The following is a 23765-nucleotide window of genomic DNA, read 5'->3' as shown; positions in this document are numbered from 1 at the left end:
GTAGAGGAGGCCGTGCACGTCTCTATGGCGCGAAGAAAGGCCCGGGGACGCGTGGGACAGTGTGAAGCATGAGGTGGCCGTCGACGCACGAACGCCAACAACGCAGCGTCCTCTTGGCGAGGGGTTGAAGACGCCCCTGCCATAGTGGGACCCACCCGTAGGTCAAATACCACCTTTGACCGTGTCCATGTCAGCATCCGGTCTAGGAAAACCACCCAGGGGTTTTTTTTGTCCGGTATGGGCTTGTTTAGGGGGGTAAGGGAACCAAAAAATAGCTCAAGGGGTAATGTGAACCAGCAACTTTGTTCAGCGTAGTAAAATGGACTTTTTTCATTAATAAAAGCTTTATAGCTCTGTTCTCCTTCGATTCATTTCTTCAGTATTATTCTCTTAGATTAAAGGTATTATTGTGATGTCGTCCTGTTGTTCTGTATGTATTGGATGGCCTTTCAGACATGTTTTAATGCATTGTTGGTAAATGCGGTTTATGTCTGCATTGTTGTGCCTGTGTTCTTACCTTTTTGTCTGTGTTTATTTTGCAGGTTAGACGAATTGCTTTGTTCCTAGACCTGCAGCTCGTTTTTGCTCCTCAAGGTTTGCTCTCCTTTTCTTCTGCATGTGCATTATTTGTGGCTATAGATATATTTATCTTCGTGCGCGTAAGTGATGTCTAGCATTGCTGAAAATACCTTCATCAGAGCTGGTCTCCACGCCTTCATTAGAGCTCGTGTCCACGGCTTCAGCAGAGCTAATGCTCACAGGATCATTCATGCGAGCTCCCTCCGTGGAGGAAACCTAAAACAACATAGATTTTCAGTCAGCACAGACTAATAAGTCACATTACTGTAACGGTGTGTAAATATGCCAGAGGTTTTGAATGGGGCTTTATACCACCAAATTAGAATGTGTATATATATCTCATTGTACACAACAAGACACAAGTTTTTTTGACTAAAGGAGATTATGTTTATTATGATATGTACTTGCCCATAGCTAAGCTGACTAAAACGTACTCTGTGCTATCAAAATAAAATATGTATACACATGTCATTGTAGACACTAGTCCACCATGTTTCCTATTAAAGGGGATTCAACTATGAATATTTGTTTCATCGCACACATGGATTTAGGGTGCCTCTGCGCCATTTGGCGCAACGGGTCCACTAGTATCTAGAATACTTCCTATAGTGTTCTAGGATGCATAGATCTACTTGAAGATTAAGGATGTCAACTAGAGAGGTGAATATGCAACTAAATAATTTTAATTAAATTAGTTGATTTAGTGATAACGAGATTAAAGGTTTACTAAACTGCAACTATGAGTTAAGGTTATCACTATGCAAGATAAGAGCAAGTAAAAGAAATAACCTAAGGGTCACTGAGAGGGTGGTGTATGCTGATTTAGAATCCTTGTGGGGATTCTACATGTACATTGGAGATGCTTAGACACAAAGCTCATTCGATGCCCCAAGGGCAAGAGGCATCGGAATCATTCAGGATCCTCAGCTTCGCAGAGATTAGAGGTGCAATTCTCGTCCATCGTGGTGTTGGCATATTATCTCTTGACCTTGAGAGCACGAAGCTGGAGAAGATCCAGGGAAGAGAGAGTAGCAGTGGAGTGGACCGGTATGTAGAAGAGCTCAACAATAGGTCTTGGTGTACGTACAATAACCGTGTGTTTTACGTGATGGATATATCATCGTACATTCTCCACCTCCTCTCTGAAAGCCTAGGAGGTACAACAATGAGGTGAGGCAGATGCTTGCTAGATGTATCAAGTTTGGATGGATCAACAGCTAATGAGGCAGATGCACGCATTGGTGAATCGCTAGCTGTTTGTTGATGCACGTTGCATTGGATTGATCAACAACAAACCTATGCAGTATAACAAGAATATGTAACCAGTCTATTGCAGCTCACGCAATCCTTGCATATGTGATTGATCGTGCGGCGCATGCTCCCTTGGCTGATGCATGTTGTGATTGATCGTGCGGCTGATATCAATTAGAGGGAGGGTGTTGCACTTACCACTTCAGGACTTGAACACGTGAGGAGTATTTCATTGGGAAGTTCTGAACCCATGAAACTCGTAACATCCACTCACCATTAGGAGGGGGCACTTTGACAGCGAAAGCCGAAAAATCAAACAGAACCGAACCGTTTAAACCGATTGACGGTTTATTCAGTGTTTGGTATTATGGTTCCGTGGAAAACATGGCTGCTCTTCGGTGTTTGGTTTTGCGTTTGGTTTCCAACCCTAAAAAGCAATATTCACCGAAGAAACCGAACTGAAGCGTAAAAGTCGACAACTCGGAGTATATGGTTGCAGCGGACTCTCGGCAGGCCGTTCAATACTTAATTGGCTTGTCGGAGTTCTAATCTCTTAGTGCATTCTCAAAAAAGAAAATCCAACCTTCCATATAAGTATAGTACATAACATCATGCTAGTGATTAGTTTAATCTACTTGAATATTTTACTATTATTTTGCATGCAACGATAGTCAAGAGCTAATGAATCCTTCAAACAAGTAAGTATAGGATTTCGATCATGTATGCGTACCTCATGAAACTGGTTATTTTGTGCATTCAATACAATGCTCACTCCTACTGATGTTGCACTTAGGTTTTTCGGTAACCAAACAAACCGATTCCGGTTAATATGGCTGGGTGCTAAATTTTTTGTACTTATTTCGGAGGCTATTTCTTTTGAACTTAAATTATAAATGACTGAATAAACCGAACACCTAGCCTACTCATCATTTACCTGGGTTGATGAGAATGTTGACATGAATCCTTTAAACCGGATGTGAGGGAGTATATTGCCTTTCTCAGTACTCTTACTTGATTGAAAAATATTGTAGAATCTAAACTAATACAAGTCATTTGGGCACCTATCTATTATTATATTATTAAAACTAGCAAAAGGGTGTGTGCGTTGCAACGGGACAAAAAAGAAATCATAATCACCAATGGCCATGACAACATTTTGATGCATCACCAATAACATTTTGGCGAACATTTTGTTCAATTTCATTAACATCTTTTAATACATGTACTTTTTAAAAAAATCATGAATTTTTGGACTTTCAAACATTTGTTTTTAAACTTGTGAACATTTTATAAATATGAGAATATGTATTAAGGAATTAGTAACATTTTTTGAATCCTCAAATATTTTATGATTTATTGAATAATTTTAAAAAAATTCTCATTTTAAAAAAATTTAGAACTTTTTTGAAGTACCAAATAATTAAAGGAGACAAAAAACGAAAAAAAAATAAAAAAATAAAACAGGTCGCCCATCGATGGGCCGGCCCAAATGGGTGCGCTGCGTCTTCTCCCAACAAACAGGGCGCAGTATAGGAGGTCTCTACTGCATGGCCCGGCCCAGGCGGGGGATCCTCTGTGTGAAACTTTTTTGTTACTTATAGGTGGCATTGGTAGGTACTCCCTCCTTTCCGGTTTATAAGGCTCAATTCAAAAATCTCACCAACCAAGATAGATGGTGTGTGGTGGAATACCTTTTGTAGTTTGCAAAAACACCCAATTAATGTTCTTGTTTTCCTAAAAAAAGTATATTTACCAATGCATTAATTGCAATGCATGCATGCATAAATTACATGCATTGGTCAATTTTCTCTTAATACTTGCATGTATTGATTTAATGCATCTTGGAATCTGAACATGTGATGGGAAACAACCAAATTGAGACTTACAAAATGGAAAAACTAAAATTTTGAGATAAGCCCTGTAAACCAGAAAGGAGGGAGTAATATTTTGTAACTTTGGGGCAATTTATGTGACATACAGCAAAAAGCACTATTAACTTTATTATTAGGTATAGATAAAAGGCAATGCTAAAAAACGGTATAGATAAAAGGCAAACAACACACTACATTCTTTCATATAGGCTAAAATATAATATACGTTAATTCTGAACATTAGTGGCTAAGATTTACTAATTAACACATCTAAAATATGTTCTAATTATGTATGTGTGCTAAAGACGTGATGATTCCTGCTGGTGTGTACATTGACCAGGCACACTTTCATGTGGTTCAAACTAGAGTCAACTATATATTTCATCCGTTACTTTTTACTCCACATATCAGATTTGTTCTAAGTCAAATTCCTAAAGTTTACCCAAATTTATATTAGAATATATAAAATCTGCAATACTAAAGATATATAATATAAAAGTTAATTCGATGATGCATTTAATGATACTGATTTGATATTGCCTTTTTTTTTTGAAAAGGAGGAAGACCCCCGGCCTCTGCATCTGGATGATGCATGCATCCACTTTATTAATTGTTCACACAAGACTTTACAAAGTAATACAACAGTAAGACTAAAGCCACCGTCTAGGCAACATCTGTCGCTACTCCTATCCAATTGATGAAGGGATGCTGATAGTCTGGGCCTAATACCAAGCAGACCTCACAGCCAAACCTAACATCTAAGACCTGAGTTCCCATCCAAGACACCTGCCGGGTATGGGTAACCCACCGGTCCGGCGCACTCCTCAACCAGGACGCCTGCCGGGTATGAGGCCGCCGCAGCCACCTGCCACCAATTCATCTTCAGAGCTGTACTGCTGCATCTACCTTGCCCGGTCTAGCAGTCGTCGATGCCACCATGACGCCAGACCGCGTCACCCTCCTGCGCGAGTCCATCTCCGCGCATCGGACGCCGAGTCACCACAGCGCCATGCCGCCGAGACCCGCCACCATCAATGAGTGAGATGATGCACCGCTCCACCAAAGAATCTGTCCTCTGGTCCCTCGATCACGTGTGTACCTCCAAGAAAGACGCCCCAAGGGGGAACGACACCAGAGCGCCGCCGTCATCCGATCATCCGATCTAGGGTTTCCCTCGAAGGTAGCAGAGAGTGGCCTTGAACTTCTCCACGGCGATGCCTTCAAGAAGGGAACGATGCAGATAGCGCCGCCACCACCGGCCTTGGCATTAGCCGAAAGCAAGTTTTCACCCAGATCTGTTCGAAGGAATCCAACTCCCATGCACGGCCGCCGCCACCACCAGGCTGAGCACACGCCGCCGCCGGCACCTCCACGATTGAAGTCACCAGCGGAGCCTGGCCACCAGATGCACCACCACCGCCATCCCGCAGGGCCACCGGCCACTCCCATCTCCAAAGCCCCCATCCCCGATCCAATCTGGGAGTACCCAGATCCGTCGCCAGGAGGCAGCGCCCATGCCAGGGATGCCGCACCACTGGAAGGGATGCCATGCCGTCGAGCTAGCAGGGCGTCAGGGGAAGGCGCTGGGGACGGAAGTGACCTGCTGCCCTACGGCGCTGTTGAGGAGAAGGAGCCCCACATCCCACCTCGCAGAATAGGTGACGAGTAGCCCCGCCGCCGCCAACGCCACGAGGGCTTTGCCCGGTGGCGCCCGTCGGCGGCGGCGAGGGGAAGGGCAGCGAGGAAGGGAACCCCTAGGCGGTGGCGGCGGCGCCCTCCCGGGTCGCCCGCGGGGGACGACACGGGAGTCACTGATTTGATATTGTGAATGTTGATATTTTGCCTTATAATTTTTGTCAAACTTCACATAGGACAAAACCTACTTGCGGAATAGAAAGAAATAAAATACTCCCATCCGTTCCTAAATATAAGTCTATTTAGATATTTTAATATGAACTACATACAGATGTATATAGACGTATTTTAGAGTGTAGATGTTCATATTGGAATCTCTAAAAAGACTTATATTTAGGAACGCAGGGAGTACCTTCTAATAGTACAATGAATGAGACTCAAGTGTTGGCGGTCCTCCTCCTCTTCCTTGTCTGACGGCCTCGTCGGTTTTTGGTTTTTGCTTCCCCGACAACCTCGGAGAGGTGGTGGCGACGATGTCCTATTGCAATAAGGTCTCTTTGATCTCTCCCTTCCTCGACTACGTCCGAGTTGGTGCCGATGAAGGGCCTGTGAGAGTTGTCCTCAAATCCGTTGTTTTCCTTTTGATCTTAGCATTTCGTGTGGATTTTGGTGTGACGACTACGACATGTTATTTTGTGTTGTTCTATGGCCTGGTCTGGTTCCTTCAACCCTCTGAACGTGTGGTGATGAATTGCAAGCCTGTTCTTCGTGGGGTGATGCTCCAGCCGATGTTGTTTCAGTGATTTATAGTTCTCATCTCAAGGGGTGAGTTGCTATTGTAATCTTCAAAGTCCGATATGGCGAGGGTGTTTGCAAGTGCTGATTTTCTTTGTTGTTGGTTTAGTGCAATTTTCAATCTCCGATGTGCGGCGTACAATCAGAGGAAGAAGAAAACTAGTACGCTTTTTAATGTAAATTTTATTTTACTGATCGTTCTACGTCTAATTGTCTATTCATTTTACCGACCTTTCTTGATATTAATCAGATCTAAGGGCATGTACAATGGTGACATATGCATACAGTGCCTCACGAGAAAAAGTAGCTTGAGACAACTACAGTGATATTTTCTTCCCAATGAAAGCTACTGCCAGTGGGCCTCATCAAGAAATAGAAAATAGAAACTTTAATACATATGCATCTCTACTCTTCACTTCAATTTTTTCAGTTTTTTACATTAGACCACATTTTTTCTCCCCAAACATCTGCCTCTTGCACAGGATCCCGCATCACTATCCGAACATATTTTCCCTGACATCCGATCCTACATTGCGCATGAGGCATCGTCATAAGGCTATGCATTAGCCATGCCCTAAGATGCTCCATGGGTATTTTTATTTTATATCCAATAAAAAGATGGACAAGACAAGGTCCGACTCTGGTAGGCATTGCTAACGAAAGAGCAGTTCAGGTACAAGTGATGACGTCAGCAATGAGCTAAGCAATCTTTTCATAAGAGCAATAATCGAACGTATTTTTTACAAGCAGTGCCGTCATCAATGATGTCACCGGTAAAAAAAACTGTCCAACTGCTTGGCTGATAAGCTAGATCATCAGAAAACTAATGAGTACAGTGCATATAATTAACTTGTGCCAAAAGTACACATATGTGTAATTCAAAAGCAACAATATCAAGTGTTTGTGCCCGAAAAAAAAAAGTGTGTGTAGAATCAACCTTTTAAAAAGTAAGACATAATAATTTATCTAATGTAAAAAACTGGCTACTGATTGACACAACCAAGATTATCAACATGCATGTGTTCAAGCCTTCAAGGTTATAGGAAAAGTAGTCAAGTACGCATTAAATTATTTCGGTTGTGTCAATCAGTAGCCAATTTTTCTTTATGCTGAAGCGATATTATCAATGCAATATAGTACGAAGGACGGCAAAAAAAGATGAATCATTGACATAGACTATGAGAGTAAAGACGAACGAAGCATTTAGCGATATGACATGTGCACTGAAAGATGTCTGCAGGGTAATACAACCCCGCAGAAATATCTGGGCTCCAATAGGAGTAAAAGCTGCAAATCTTTAGGCTCTGTTTGGATTATCGTTTTACCTTTCAAATACACTCGTAAAGAATACAGGTCTCCGCCCGTCGTATTGTTGTCTGGCCGGAAATAGCTCTTGCCCGGTAACTTACACATGTAAGTTAAACACACCTATATTAAATTGCATCCATGCCAAGCGCGGCCTTAGATTTAACTCTCCGTGTATCGATCTATTTGATGATCTATCACATCTGAAGATAGGCACTTGGAGCTTGGAGTTTAGGAGGAATCAAACAGCAAGGATTATTTGACCTGTCACACAAACTAAATGTTATTGAATCTAGCGGTGCAGATGCACAGGTCACTCTCTGCTAGTTTGGTTAGAAGAAGACAATGACAGTGTTGCAACTTGCCTACCGCGAGGGTAGCATGGCTAGTCATCACAACATATACTACAGTTTTACAGCATGATAAAAGTCGTTAAAGATACTACTCCCTCCGTTCCATAATGTAAAACGTTTTTTGGCACTACACTAGTGTCAAAAAACGTCTTACATTATGGGACGGAGGGAGTAGATACGTACTGGCTGAGAGGCTAGCCGCCTTAAACTCTCATTTTCGACGCCCAAGTTGCATTCAGAACTGATCTCCCGAATCAAATCGTTCACGGAACGATACAAAAGTACAGAAGAACATAACTAATGGAGTAAAAGTAACTTTTCATTTATGACACTTTAGAAATTGTAGCACTGGCTTCTGATAATTCTCGACACTTTAGAAGTTTCGAGTTTTAAAAAACAATTTCCAAAAAATTGAACTTTTACAATTCGGGAACTTTTTTATCACGCTGAAAAAAGCTGAGAAAAAAACACATATGCACGTCCCCACCCAGGAAATGGAAGAGGAGAAAAAGTCTCAAACCACCACCCTTAGCCGCCAGGGGGTTCTGTTTAAATGATTGGTATCTAACTGTTTGAAAGTTTTGTTCTTGGTAAACTAAAAGTGTTGGAAGGTAGGAACGCACCAAAAACTTATAATAAAACCCCAAAGTACCCTTGCATGGCCGCGTAGCCGCCAGTGAGAATTTTCCGTATAAATGGTTGGTATCTGGGAATTATTTGGTATAAAACCTGAACTTTTGGTAGGTAGGAATGCACCACAAACTTATACAAAATGGAACTGTTGGAAGTTGGGAATACACCAAAGACTTGTATATATACCACAAAGTGCCCGTGCGTGGCCGCGTAGCCGCCACGGAGAAATTTCGTTTTGCATGATTGGTATCTACGCGTATACGTACTTATTTGGTATACGGTATAAAAATAGAAGTTGTGGTAGGTAGGGATGCACCACAAACTTATAAAACCCCACCCGTACATCAGTCCAACCAAACCACCACCCCCGTGTCAAATCAGATCATCGCACCCCCGGAGAATCTGTCCCTCCCGAGAAAGAGACACGCAGCGCAGCGCAGGGGCGGGCGGAACAATGGAGGCGAACGGCATCAGCGGCGGCACCGCCGAGGCCGCGGCTCGCCGCCCTCCGCACGTCGCGATGCTGGTGACGCCCGGGATGGGCCACCTGATCCCGCTCGCCGAGCTGGCCAAGCGCCTGGCCGCGCGGCACGGCGTCACGGCCACGCTCATCACCTTCGCCTCCACGGCCTCCGCCACGCAGCGGGCCTTCCTCGCCTCCCTCCCGCCGGGCATCTCCTCCCTCTCCCTCCCGCCCGTCGACCTCTCCGACCTGCCGCCCGACGCCTCCATCGAGATGCTCATGTCCGAGGAGTGCGTGCGGCTGGTGCCGGCGCTCACGGAGGCTCTCTCGCGGCTCATGGAGACCACGCGGCTGGTCGCCTACTTCGCCGACCTCTTCGGGGCCGACTCCTTCGACGCCGCCGTGGCCGCCGGCGTGCCCAGGAGGTACCTCTTCTTCCCGGGGAACCTCCAGGGGCTCACGCTCATCCTCCACCTCCCGGAGCTCGACGTCTCCATGCCCGGCGAGTTCCGGGACCTGGCCGAGCCCGTCAGGCTCCCCGGCTGCGTGCCCATCCCGGGGGCGGACATCCTCTCGCCGCTGCAGGACAAGTCCAGCCCGAGCTACCGGTGGATGGTGCACCACGGCGCGCGCTACCGCGAGGCCCACGCCATCCTGGTCAACTCCTTCGACGTCTTGGAGCCGGACGCCGCCAAGGTGCTCGGCCGCCCGGAGCCCGGCCGCCCGCCGGTGTACAGCATCGGTCCGATCATACGGACCGACGCCGCGCCCGTCGCCACCGACGCGCCGCGCGCCGCGTGCCTGGACTGGCTCGACCGGCAGCCGCCGAAATCAGTGATCTTCGTCTCGTTCGGCTCCGGGGGATCGCTGCCAACGGAGCAGATGCACGAGCTGGCGCTGGGGCTGGAGCTCAGCGGGCAGCGGTTCCTGTGGGTGGTGCGGAGCCCGAGCGACGAGGGGGCCGTCAACGCCAACTACTACGACGCGGAGAGCAAGAAGGACCCCCTGGCCTACCTCCCGGCGGGGTTCGTGGAGAGGACCAAGGGCGTCGGCCTCCTTGTGCCGTCGTGGGCGCCGCAGACGGAGGTGCTGGCTCACGAGGCCACGGGGTGCTTCCTGGTGCACTGCGGGTGGAACTCGGTCCTCGAGAGCCTGGTGCACGGCGTGCCCATGGTCGCGTGGCCGCTCTTCGCCGAGCAGCGGCAGAACGCCGTGATGCTCTCGCAGGGCGTCGGGGCCGCCGTGCGGGTGCCGGCGACCAAGAAAAAGGAGGAGATCGCCGCGGCGGTGAGGGAGGTGATGGCTGGCCCAGGCAAAGGCGCCGAGGTCAGAGCTAAGGTGGCGACGCTGCAGAAGGCTGCCATTGAAGGCCTGCTCGAGGGAGGCGCCGCCATGGCCGCGCTGGACGAGGTGGCGAGCAAGTGGACAGGTGCCGAGCATGCATGACTAGGCGTCGGCGGATACTTTGCCACCTCCAATTCTGTTGTATGATTTGTTAAGTAAAATTCTCATGCATGCACTGGTTGTTTGTAAGTTGCGTTGGAAATATTTACGGCAGTCGATTTTGTTCAGCACTGGATTACCCTCGCAAATCCTTCTCGTACCGCCGCCCGTACCGCACAGTGACCGGCAGCGGCAGCACTGCCGCGCCCGTATGTACGCCATGCCATGCCCGAGCCGCGACCGGCAGCGGTGGCAATATTGCTGTTCGTTGTGAGAAATATTAACAAAGCCCAGTATAAATTTTAGATTTATATTTTACTTTATTTCTCTTAACGGGGTGTTATGTTATTTAAAACATTGTATGTGTTTTATGCCGTCAAGAACACACAAATAAAATAGAGTTTATAAGAAAATGCTGACTTGAAGGTGTGGAAAGATGAAAATTATAACACCAAACAAATTTTATCTATATGTCAAGTCTGAATTTGAAGAACTAAAAGATTTCACAAACACGCCAATAACATTTCTTTTGGAGTAAAAATATATGTTTTTTCTAATGCATTCTTCATAGAGAAATTCGTTGTGGTACTGTGCTTTTTATGGCATAGGATATTTACTTTTACTTTGAATGATTTAGTATTGTGATTACACATAATAATGGAACGTGCAAAGCACGTACAAATTACTAGTTATAATAAGTACATGTTTGGTATAGTGGCTAGCGCAACTAGCTGGCAGTCATCCGGTTGCTTGCTCGATTCCTGTTTGTCGAACCTTTTCATTCTTCATATTAATCTCTCCCTAATTAATAATACCTGAAATCTAAAAAGTGCACGCGCACTTTCTGGGCGAACCGAGCGGCCGCTTCCTGGCCGCACGATCGGGCAGCGATCGTCTCGCTCGTGCGCCAGGTGCCGCCTGGTCGGGACCGGTTCTGCCGCGGGTCATGGGTGGTTCTATCCTCGTTCGTGGGCGGCTGTTTCGAAACTGCAGCCTGAAATCTCTCCTCGTCGTTGCTCTCCCCCCATTTCTCCCCTCTCCTTCTCGATTCATATCCACCGAACGGGACGCGACAGAGGGGAGGCGCAGCGGAGTTCCCAAATCAGCGGCGGGTCCGCGTCGCAGGTACTCCACTTCTTCTCCTCCCTCTCTCTGTCTCGTTGGGGAACCGACCGCTCACCGTGCCGGCCGTGATGCAGGGGAGGCACGACGGAGTTCTCAAATCGGCGGCGGGACTGCGGGTGCCTCTCCGCGAGGAATCGTTGGTCCTCGTCGGCGTCGCAGGTACCCCACTACTTCTCCTCCCTCTCTCTGTCTCGGCGGGGGACAAGGTCGTTTGTGTTTTGCGCCGGTGGTGGCGGACTGTGAGGGAAGGATTCCTAGGGTTCGAACTGCGCCAAATCTCCTCACATGGTATATTTTCCATGCCAAAAAGCTATCACGATAATTTTTTCATTTCCAGGCTTCATACCTGATTTGTAAATAGTAAAAGCCACCCAAAAGCAGCATGCATGTATTAACATTTTTTATCATTTATCTTACAAAAACAATGTAATTAAGCAAGCTAGATTTTTGGTCTGCTAGAGAGGGCCAAAAGGAAACCGACAATGTCAAAGATAACACCCCCTCCACCGCCTTTATTAACTTGAACTAGGTATGTGCCCGTGCGTTGCTACGGGAGTCAAATCCTGTAATTACGGCGATTGCGATTTTTTAGGGAAAGTGTGATGACTGGGGCATATAATTATGATAATTGCAAATTTTAAAAAGAAAGGTGTAACGCCCATTGGATCATGTAATTATCGTGATTGAATTGAATCGTCACTCGCCAACCGAGGAAAAAAGATGAGGTGGATGGACGAAGATGGGCAGAACACGGTCCGTCGGCAGGAAAAGGAACCTTAGGTTCTTTTTAGATAGTAGAGATACCCAAAAAGTTCAAGAGTTAACATCTTCTCTTTCATGTCAAACAGATTTTTGGGTTGTAAACTTTGTTGTTTCCTAAATAATGAAATTATAGGTTATGCTATTGACAATACTTTTCATGTTATGGCTACATACATAAAAAAAATTATACGATAGACACATTCTAGCTTAGATAGTGAAACATGCCATCAACGAATTATGGTGATGATTCTTCGTGCAGCAAAGCACGCGAATTCTTCTAGTTCATGTGAAATCTAATTAAATGAACCCATGCCTACATATATGGGTCAGCATGGACGTTGTGCACCCGCCGCATGGGAGCACGACGGTGCGCACGCTTCTAGATAGATTTTTCCAAAAATCGGAGTTAGGCTGGCCATAGTGGGGATAACATAACTGGTATCATGCACTTGGGACTCCCAAACATGCTTATGTGGCAGACAATTAAAGAAGAGAGAGAGGGTTATAGTAACATAGGTAGATACCGTATCATAATAAATTTTATGCTACTATGTGTCTTGCATGGCAACAAATGAGACCACCTATGATACTAATCTATGATACTATGCATTATGGATGTAGTATCATACACTAGTATCATATGCATGATGCATGATACTAGTATATGATACTCCCCACTATGGCCAGCCTTACAGCTATGTACAGATTATTTGTGGGGGGGGGGGGGGGGGGGGGGGGGGAGGTGGGGGGCACTGGGCCCAGCCTTGGATAGTGTTTTAGGGGCTGTTTGGTTTGTGACTAAGGGGCTGTTTGGATTGTGACTATCTTTGTTCTATATTGCCACATTATTTTTGCCACACTTGCCTTACTTGAGCTGTTCAAATTGTTAGCCACAGTTTAGCTTGCCTAAGGAAATCTTGCCAAGATGTGGCTCTTATTTTGATGAACTAACATTAGGCAAGCTTGACAAAAATGTATGGCAATAGGCATGTTAGGTGGTGTTCGAGCTTGCTTCATGATGGTCATCGGCAGTCACTAGGAATGGCGGTGTTTCCTATCATGGAGGCGCTGACCCAGGCAAACAAAGCCTCTCTCTACCAATTACGAAGAAGAGATTCGTCCTATCCATTCATTAACAGAAACCACGTCAAAACTGGTACAACATTTCCACATAAATGACACCCCAGCCAGCAGATTAATAAATCACGTCTCTCTCTGGTCCAGCTTCACCTAGCGCGCACGGCTACCAAACAAAGACAGAAAGAAAGATAGAAAATGCCCAGCTTTAGGCCAAGCAGCCAGGCATGCCTGGGATTCGCCTGAAAAGCACTCGGATTTAGGTAGAAACTGGCACAAACTTGGCATGTTCCATATTTCGCCGCTTCTACCTATCTCAGGCCGGATCTAGGCAGCTTTTCGGTGGTTTGCCTGGTCCAGGGAAAATCCTAGGCGATGCCTCCCCATTTGTCCCAATCCCAGACAGTTTTTCTTTGTCTGTTTCAATTAGACCTACTATATATGCGGTTGTGCTAAGCCGTCCGCAGCGGCAACGATGCCCATCGCCGCCATGGTTTATGCATGCATCACTGCTTGCGTGCGTTAGGCCGTCATCGCCGATGCCACTTGGATGCCGGCACGATTTCAACATGATGAACCGTCGTCCAGCTGGCCGGCCTTCATCGCCCATACCTTACCGGAATCGGGCATACTTTGTTGTACTATACAATTAGGAAGTCGTCATGCTATGGCCCCACAGGACTAGCGCACCAGAACAACAACCGTCACCGATGAGAAAAGCATTGATCAGAATTTTCCAACCTGTAGACAGACCAACACAGACAAATGAGGGTCGGATCAAATTATATCCACAGAATGCAAAGGCCTGCGGGATCCACACAAGACACACCTCCACATGCCCTATGACCACGTTAGGCGCACCGCTGGGTGGAGAGAGCTTTATTCCATCTTCAGGGCCGTGTCTCCATGGCCCATTGCCACAGGAGATGAGCCATATCTGCGGTGGCTCCGGCATGAGGGAAAAAAAACCTAATCACCTGTTCACGAGAGCACAAGGGCGAAGGGGCACGCGTGTACAATTCTATGCCTTTACGGTCCAAACTAATCTCTCTGATTCTCTGATTTTTTGTTCATGTAATCTACGTTTCTACGATCCTAACAGTTAAGATTCTATGATCTCGATCCTACCACCGAAGCTCCGATCCGATTCAAAGTCGCCATTATGACAACCTTGATTATATGTGGTGATACCGTGTATCAATGTGTTTTCTACTGCCATGATGAACATATACATGAGGAAAGATAGTTGATCCACATTACTTGCATGTTTTCCGAGGGAGGGGGGTCATTGCTCTTCTTTGAATTTACGTTTGATCCACAATAACTTGCATAGTTTGATCCACAATAAGCGGCGATCTATTTAAAAACAAACAAATTTAACTTCTTTGAATTAACATAAATTAAAATAACACGCTGATACCTATAAAATATAGACATTTGTTCGCCTCCTGGGCCAAGCATAGCCTCGCATCTCCTAAAACACCCATTGCTTGATCTGCGTTCGGCGTTGCTTTGTGCCTCCATCCACTCTGCTTCACATCCACCGAGACTAAAATTGCTTGGACTCTTGCACGACGTCGCACCCAACTACTTTGCACATGTCTTTTCTGCACCGGCCAATTAGTCTTTGGCTTTTAATTTGGTCGAACACATTGTGTGCTTGCTGCAGAAAAGTCTTTAATTAGCTCAGAGCCTTCACCCCGCCACATGTGTCCCTATTCTTGAGAACAACCGGTTCGGTTGACGAGCATGGAGGAGGTGGCCTCCAGTGGCAGCAAGTTTCGGGCCCGGACCGCCCGTGCTCCTCGTCACCATTGCTCGCATGCCTCTCGTGTGCTCGACTTTTGGGCCACCACGCTCCATGCTTCGGTGTTGCCTTGTGCTCCGTCTCGAGCACCCACCGCCACACTAGGTCGTCATGGCTCACCTCAATGATGGAGGCACAATGTAGGGCAAGAATTGAGGTTTCATTTTTTATTTTGCTATTTTGATTTTCATGATTTCAAGTTGAAAGGTCAAGACGATTTGTTTTAAAGTTCAACTCAAATGTTGGGCTCTCTACGGGTGGACCTTGGCGGCACATGTTTGGCCTCTCGCTTGGGCGGTGGCCGGCCGGCGGCGATGTGGTTCATGGTATCTCGCTGGTGGCGTCGCTCAGGGTCCTCCGGGTGGCGATGAGGCGGCACGACTGTTGTGGTTGGGTGGCGGTGCGATCCGGGTGCATCGAGGGAGGTGCCACCATGGCCGCGCTCGACGAGGTGGCGAGCAAGTGGACAGGTGCCGTCGGCGAACCTTGCCCCCTCCAATTCTGTTGTACTAGATCGGGATCGCGCCTTGGCGCGAGGGTGCCGGTCCCAACATTTTGGTCAATCAAGTAATGCTAAGCTAGTAGTAATTCAGGTTTAACATATGCTATTAATTATGATCACTGGAAAGTTTGTTGATGCAAATAAATAATTTTAAGCTGGACCTTTCCATGATCAAACTTTAGTTTCACAAAATGCAATGTACATAAACATAATTTTAAGCAGTGAATCTTCAAAACTGGCACTTCTCCAACACATGTTCTGCATATTCGAATTCTGATAAAGCCAAGTGCAAGCCTGAACTTACGAATATAACATAAGTTTGAAAACATCCAGGAATGTAAGTTGACTAAAACGAATGTCAGTTGAGCTCAAAGCTACAAATTGTAGAATTCACAAAAAAGGATATCTAGTGCAGGAAATTACCGAGCCAAAATATTTTGAGCCAGATAAATTAACTCTAAATTTTGTTTCTGTGACCTAGAACCCGAATATGGCAACGACCTGGACTGCAAGTTATGTGGCAAACTAGCCAGAAACATCGTCAAGCTCCATGATGCCGGGTGAACCTGGATGAAGTGGAGCAGCGTGGATCTCACGTCAAAGAGGACAGGCAACGGCGACGGCTGGCCACCGGTTCCAGCGCTGCCGCGAGCCCCTTCTCCATGTGCTCTCGCGTCAAAGAGGACAGGCAACAGCAACGGCTGGGCACCGGATCCAGCGCTACCACGAGCTCCTTCTCCATGTGCTCTTGCGTCAAAGAGGACAGTCAACGACGACGGCTGACCACCGGATCCGGCGCTGCCATGAGCAGTCAGCCTCTCCTTTACAGTAAAAGAGAAATCAACACAAGAAAACTAATTAAACCAATAGGGAACTACACCTGAAAACCACACTTGTCTACCCATTGTCAAAAAAAGTATGCCTAACCCTATATCCTAATGCTACATCATGCAGGTTCATTAGAGCATTGATCATCATCCTTACTCCAGTATTCAACATCAACATACCCCTGCAAGCAATCAAACTTTAGCCCAATACAACATAGGCATAGCTCCACGAGCAGATAAAGCACTAAAACTGTAGGTGTAGAAAAATAGTAGAAGTAGAAATAAAGTAAGTGCAGAAATAATTCAAATGTAAATACAGAAATAAAGTAGAAATAGAAGTAGAAGCAGCAATAAACTGTAGATGCAGTAATCAAACTAAGTAACTTATAGGCTGGACCAGAAAAACTGACACAGGAAAACTAAAAAAACTAATATGCAACTCAACCTGAAAACCACACCTGTCTAACCCACTGTCAAAAAAAAATGGTGTTACAGAAGTTAACAAAGTGAGTTGCAGGTTATAACAAATAAATAATTTCTGGCGTGATCACATTATAACAGATACATTATCTCCATAGGCTGGACCGGCAACATTCCAACCTGAACTTTTAGGCAAGGTAAGAAACTAAATCAACCATGTTGAAGATAAAGAAATCAAAATTGAAATCTACAAAACATCTTTGACACATAATCATAGGGTAGAAATGAAGTTTTTGTTTTTACAGCCCTAGGGAACTAATAATGGGCAGTACCAAATAGCAACAAGCTCATCAACAGATAATATTCGCTTTTATACATACCATGAGAGATTTTCTGCATGGGGTAGAACATGAAATTCAAGAGGCAACAAATGGCTTTGGATTTATTTTGAATCATTTGAACAAGTCATCGAATGAAAACGAAACCATATCACCATCATCTACAGGCTCCCACCAAACCGAACATATGCAATAGACTGCATAATCTTTTTTCCCTGGAATCAGGATTGCATACTCAATGCACTCCAATCTTACAGCATTGTGCAACAAACAAAATAAATATGTGGTAGGCAAGTCGTGATAGAATCACGGATCGGTTAGGCTAGGATTCCGGCAACAGTGGTGGTAGGTATTACCTTCTTCTTGTGGCTCGAGGAGCTCCCGGTGCCGGCCATGGTGACGGTGGCCGGTGATGGCAGAGTAGCGGTGGCGGTGCTTCCCGTCAGCACTGCACTAACCCTAGATCGGTAGGGGATGTAGGTGGGGTGTACGGCGTCGCGACGAACCTCGTGATGCGAGCCGCCGGCCCCCACCTCTTTATATAGTGCAGGTGACAGGGGCCCGTCAACCATAGTGGGTTGAGCACCCCCGATCAGGGCGCAGATCTAAGGGCCCGGTGGGCCGTTGGGCCCACACGGTGGAGATCATCCTAACATTCTCCCCCTTGATCTCAACTTTTACTTTTGACCTTATACTTTTAGTTTACTCGTTTCATAACAGATCAGTACATAGAACATGTTTCATCGTCACAGCTCAATTGCCGATAAATCAGACAGCCACAACGCACCTCTCTGTTTTGAAACAAATTCTTTAACCTTGGGCCCTTTATTGTCCGGAAATCTTAGACTATACCATAAAACCCATGTCGACTGTGTGTTCTCCGAACACACTGAGCGGTAAGCCTTTAATAAGCAGATCTGCAAACACTTGTATGTTGCTTTTATGCTTCAAGCATTTCTACATAATTCCGGACTTTCTCCTTTACAACGCATAACTCTGTGTCAGTGTGTTTGGCATCAACACTTGACTCGTTGTCATAGGAGCGAACAACTTAAAATGGTTATCGCTGTTGTCAACCATTATTAACTCCGGGTACAGGTCTCCTTAACCATTTTGCCTGTCCCTCAGCCTCATATCAAGCTATAAAATATCTTTGCATCACATTGATGATAATTGTTTCATTCTTTGGAGCTTTTCCACACAAAAACCTCCAAGTATGAAAGTTAGCGACAATTGTGGATTTCGCTATACATTTCACAAGTCATGTCTTTGTACTCACAATCTTTTGAGAGCACTTATTTCTTTCAGCACGAGGCCGATATCTTTGACTCATTCCAGTGATCTATATATGGACTGGATATTGCCAAAACAACCCGGATGCGTGAATTGTGTCAGGGTAATATATTGAGCTTCCAACAGCTGAAGCATATGGTACCATATCCGTTTTCAATCTTTTCTCATCAACTTTTGGAACACCATAGTTTCCAGTTCCATTACCCTTGACTATAAGAACAGGCGTAGGTTTTCTCGCATGCATACTTTAGAGACCTTTGTTAGCATGTCCATGCGACATTCCTAATACCCCATTTTATTATTTTCTTGGTGAATCTCGATATTTATAATGAGAGACACTCCGAGAAATGCAATTTTGAACTTTGAGGACAAGAACTTCTTTTCTCCTCCTGAAGTAGATTAACATCACCACTAGCAAGTAGGACGTCATCCACATGCACAGGATTGGGAAATGAATTCCCCATTCTATAACTTTGCATGAATACAATTGTCCTTCCATTTTCTATAACCCAAAATATCATTTGATTCTTTAAACTTTAAATGCAACTGTCTAGAGACTTGCTCTAGTCCATAAAAAACTTCTTGAAGTAGTATCCCTTGTGTTCTTTACATTCATCTGATGTAACTCAGATCATGATGTCGGTCATGATGTGCCACTGACACTCATTGTAATTTGTTCATTCTCTTTGCACAAAATCTTTCGATTCAAGTCGCGATTTACACCTTTACATATTTCCTTTGGAGTCACATTGACCTTGTAGACCTTTTACAGCCTACTGTTTATGCTCCATTGGAAATTACTTATGAGTCCCAAACATTGTCGGGATTCACCAATTTTATTTCATCTCACATAGTCTCTTATCATTTAGACAAACAGACACTTCTCTAAGCTCGATTGAGCGCTTTAAATGAGGTGAGATCAACCTCGATTTGAATTTCACTAACATAGACTTTATAGTAATCAGAAGTATCTGATTTTCTCATTCCTTGAGACCATCTGTGTCTCAGGTACTGGCACTTCTTTCATATGGGGTTGTTGTTGCTCTGTCATTGCCAAGAGGCAAATTAATTCTATAGTCTTTTATTTCGAAGAGGCAATAGGTTTTACATGGACCTGTGTCACAAGATCCATGTGTACTCATTCATCCTTTATAGAGCTAACATCAGGTGTTGTATAGGTCATACAACATGCTCCCCCGGATTACTCCATCTTCACTAAAAATGGCGTATCTTTAAACTTTATTATTTGGGTTTATTCTATTAAAACTTTCTTCTTTATGGCACTTTAAGCACCGTCTTAGTATTCCTTAGTTTGCTTTCAGAACTGTAAAAGATCCAGGAATACAGCTATTTCTTTTCTTTAGGGGTATTATTATGATCGTCGTACTCCCCGAGACGATCACATTCTTCATTAATGGATATCTCATATATCTTTCTCCCCCTCGAAATGTGGCAAGAACTTTTCTGCCACAATTTCGAAAAACCATTCACAACTCTTGTGAATTGAGGAAACTTTGAGTATCTACTTCATTTATCTGATTACTTCATACGAAATGAAGTTATCTGTTAACTGGTATGGGAGTACTTTTTCCTCATTCCATTTCAGAAACTCAACAGAGTTCTTTATCATTAGTACTTTTGCAAGTCACACTTGCATATCATTCTTATCTTTAGGTTCGTCTTTAACTTTTATTCTCCTTGGATTTATCGAGTGCTTAATGACCATGGTGTACGGTCGATACTAGGAAAGCATAATAGCTACTCCATACTTTTCTCCCAGTGTGGGACACACTAAACGCACATGAGTCATCATATCTTTCTCATGTCATACAGGATAGGTCCTTTGCCTACATTTCTCCTGCCATACAGGATTTTTGACATAATACTATGTCAACTTTACCTAGTTACGCATGTATTTTCCCAGACTTTTCCCGCCAGGCGATTTTATCATAATCATCTTTTCCCGCTATACGGGTAATTCCCTGTAAGGGACATAAATGCCATAATTGGCTCTTTTGACTGCATATTCAATCATCAAATTCAGAAATAAATCCGAATGCTCTTTGACACACATGCTTGATCCGACGTTGGTCAAATTAAACACACATGTTGCTTGTTTCATCTCAAATCATGTTGACTGAAAAATCTTCTTTTTCATAGAGAGTACATGAAAAACATTCGTCAACCAAGACCCTCAATGATCTATATTTTTTCTTTTCTTGGATTAATATCCAATAATTCTTTTTCTTTTAAAGCCATTCTTTAGAGAGAACATACTCCCTCACGTTATGACCTTTCTTGGTCATCTTTCGGGTCACAAGTACCCAGCCATTTGCTTTCACGAATGAAAGCATGGAAAACTTTTAGTCTGAGAAAAATTAGCTAATAATCAACAATAATGAGCATAAAAAATAACCCCATGTTGGTCTGGTTAAAAGATATGCACATGAAACTTTTAAAACCTTCTTTTATATTCGAAATCACCGTTGGGCAGAATTAGAATAAAACATCATCCTTCTACATTAATTTCATATCACCGTTGGGCGGAAATGGAAATAATGCATATTACTCATAAACAATGTGATGATAGTATTTTATTAAACAACTTTACCTAGAAATAATAATCATCATCAACTTTATTGCAGTGAACAAGAAATATACATTTCTCTAGTTCAAGAGCATTTCTTGATCTTTAAATGTTCTCTGAAAATTGATCACTTTGATATAAAATTTATCAGAGATTTAAGTTTCGAACATAAGGCTCAAAGAATTATAGTACTGTTATCATCAACGTTGGTTAGAAAATAACAATACCATATTTTAACTTTAAAACAAATATCTTTCTTTTATCATATCGGAAACTATCTGCATCTTATTTCACCCACAGGGGAAAACATTGCTAAGAACAGTTCTTCCAATTAAATTTTCCCGTTGGTTCCAATTTAACTGGAGGATAAAACTTTTTCTTTGCAGCGGAAACTTTCAATATTCTATGCAGAAACAATTCTGCACTCATTTACTCTCTAAGCAATTTTAACCGGTTGGTTCAAAAACGCATTAGAGAAGCAACAATTTAATCTTTTACTTTAGTTCTATTCACTTTTAAAGGAGCACTTTTATTTTTATTTGCAGCAGAAAAACATGAATAGAAAATTCATGAACTTTTTATCCTTTACATAAACTTTTCTTGGACCAAATAAAAAATTCATGAACTTTATTATTTTCTTTGTAAAATTCATGAACATTTCTTTTTCTGAAAATTTTCTATTTTCATTTTCAGAAACTTTTTCTGTTTACTTTTCTATTTTCTAAACAAAAAATTTCGTTAGAAAAATTTTGAAAAGAAAAAAAATACTGTATAAAATTTCCCCAAAAAATGGACAAAAATAAATCAGTAAAACACGGCAGCTGCACCCGGCCTCGGCCTGGCGCGTGAGGCAAAAACAGGCCACGGCCTATGAGGTGCGGTCCATGGCCTGCTAGTCGAGCGCCGTTCGGCCGCCCTAGCTAATCGGCCCACGGCCCGCTGCGGCAGCGGCCTGGTGCGTTCACGCTTTCGGGCCAATTGGCCTGGGGCGTCGCTAGGTCTTTGATCCTGGCCGTTCTTTTAGATCGGACGGCCGAGCGGGGTTTTCGGTTGGACAAAAACGGGAGAGTCCCCCGATCCCGAAACCTAGTCCCCATTTTCCCCCGCGTGCGCCGCTTGCTTCTCAGCCTCTCGCTCCCGTTCTCTCTGTCGCCCGGCCACCGCGACGGCGCCAGGCGCCGGTCGCCGGCGACGGCAGCGAAAAGCCACCGTGTCGCGCCTCCCTTCCTTTCCTGTGGTAGAGAGAGAGAGGGGGTCGCGCTTGCGCCCTCCTCTGCTCCCTTACGCGCCCGCCTCTGTCTCTCTCTGTGCTGCAGCTGGGTCGGGGCTCCGCCGGCCGCCGGCGACGGCGTGAAGCTACCGCGCCGCGCGAGCCGCACGCGAGCTTCTCCCTTTTCCCGCTCCATCTCCACCTTCTGTGGCAGAGAGGACGAGGCTACTCTAACCCTTCTGCTCCCCTTTGTTTTCGACGACGGCAGAGCTCTCTACGGTGGCGTCTTGGTCATCCCCCTCGCCGGCTGCGCGTCCACCTTGCGGTGAGCGCGCCGCCGTCGAGCGGTTTGTTCGCGATGCCCTTTGCCCCCTGTGGGGTAGTTCTTCGTCCGATGCCTCGGCTTGCCGATGCGCGTCCGGATCGAGAGGAACGGTGCGGCCTTCCGGCGGCGCACTTTGCCCTTCTCCCCTCTTTCTTTTTGTTTTGGGGTTAGGGTTTCTCTCGGGAGGGGATTTCCTTTTCTTTTCTGTACCGAAAATCCTAAACCAATCTCTGGCTGATACCATTGATAGAATCACGGATCGGTTAGGCTAGGATTCCGGCAACAGTGGTGGTAGGTATTACCTTCTTCTTGTGGCTCGAGGAGCTCCCGGTGCCGGCCATGGTGACGGTGGCCGGTGATGGCAGAGTAGCGGTGGCGGTGCTTCCCGTCAGCACTGCACTAACCCTAGATCGGTAGGGGATGTAGGTGGGGTGTACGGCATCGCGACGAACCTCGTGATGCGAGCCGCCGGCCCCCACCTCTTTATATAGTGCAGGTGACAGGGGCCCGTCAACCATAGTGGGTTGAGCACCCCCGATCAGGGCGCAGATCTAAGGGCCCGGTGGGCCGTTGGGCCCACACGATGGAGATCATCCTAACAAGTCGAACCCTGGCCCAGTGAGACGGAGGCATACCTCGATGAGAGAAAAATTGCACAGAACAGGCACACACTATTGTTCCATAGCCTTATCTCTGTGGTGGTTGCAAACTTGAGTCCTCCTTGGCTGAACCGCTTGTATATAGTCTGTAAATTAGAGAATACAAATACCTCATCGATCAGTTTAGATAAAATTGCATTGGTACAGGCAATACCTAAGACTACACTCTGCAGAGTGGTAGTAGGTTAGAGATATCAACACAGTTAATCGTACATTATCAAGCACCGATAGGACCTCTCTTAGTAGAAGAATAACTTCCACAATGAAAAGAGTCGGTCCTTATATTATTGTAAGCCAAATGAACAAATATAGGAACTCATAATTAGTAGCAAAAGCAAGCTAAATATTCAAACAGGGGATGGTCGATGTCATGGATCAATGAGATAACTACGTACAAAATGAATGTTAGTGAACATGAGATAAATCATCGCCTGAGATTGAAGAAAGAAAATAGATGAGTTCATCCTTTGCAGTAGCACATTTAGAAGTAACCAGTTTCTTCCTC

The 23765-nt window shown here is 45.0% G+C and overlaps 1 protein-coding gene across 1 annotated transcript; it reads left to right on the top strand.

The window, feature by feature from the left end:
• Nucleotides 1–8763: 8763 nt before the first annotated feature.
• LOC123076864 (hydroquinone glucosyltransferase) lies at nucleotides 8764–10456 on the top strand. The gene has a single exon (XM_044499010.1). The coding sequence runs from the start codon at nucleotides 8877–8879 to the stop codon at nucleotides 10329–10331; it is 1455 nt and encodes a 484-aa protein (XP_044354945.1). The 5' UTR covers nucleotides 8764–8876; the 3' UTR covers nucleotides 10332–10456.
• Nucleotides 10457–23765: the final 13309 nt, after the last annotated feature.

This window comes from Triticum aestivum, chromosome 3D, assembly GCF_018294505.1.
Source record: "Triticum aestivum cultivar Chinese Spring chromosome 3D, IWGSC CS RefSeq v2.1, whole genome shotgun sequence".
Classification (NCBI taxonomy): domain Eukaryota; kingdom Viridiplantae; phylum Streptophyta; class Magnoliopsida; order Poales; family Poaceae; genus Triticum; species Triticum aestivum.
This window is presented reverse-complemented; position numbering and strand designations above follow the sequence as displayed.

Coding starts and splice junctions, on each gene's coding strand:
- LOC123076864 (XM_044499010.1), top strand. CDS start 8,877: ATGGAGGCGAACGGCATCAGCGGCGGCACCGCCGAGGCCGCGGCTCGC.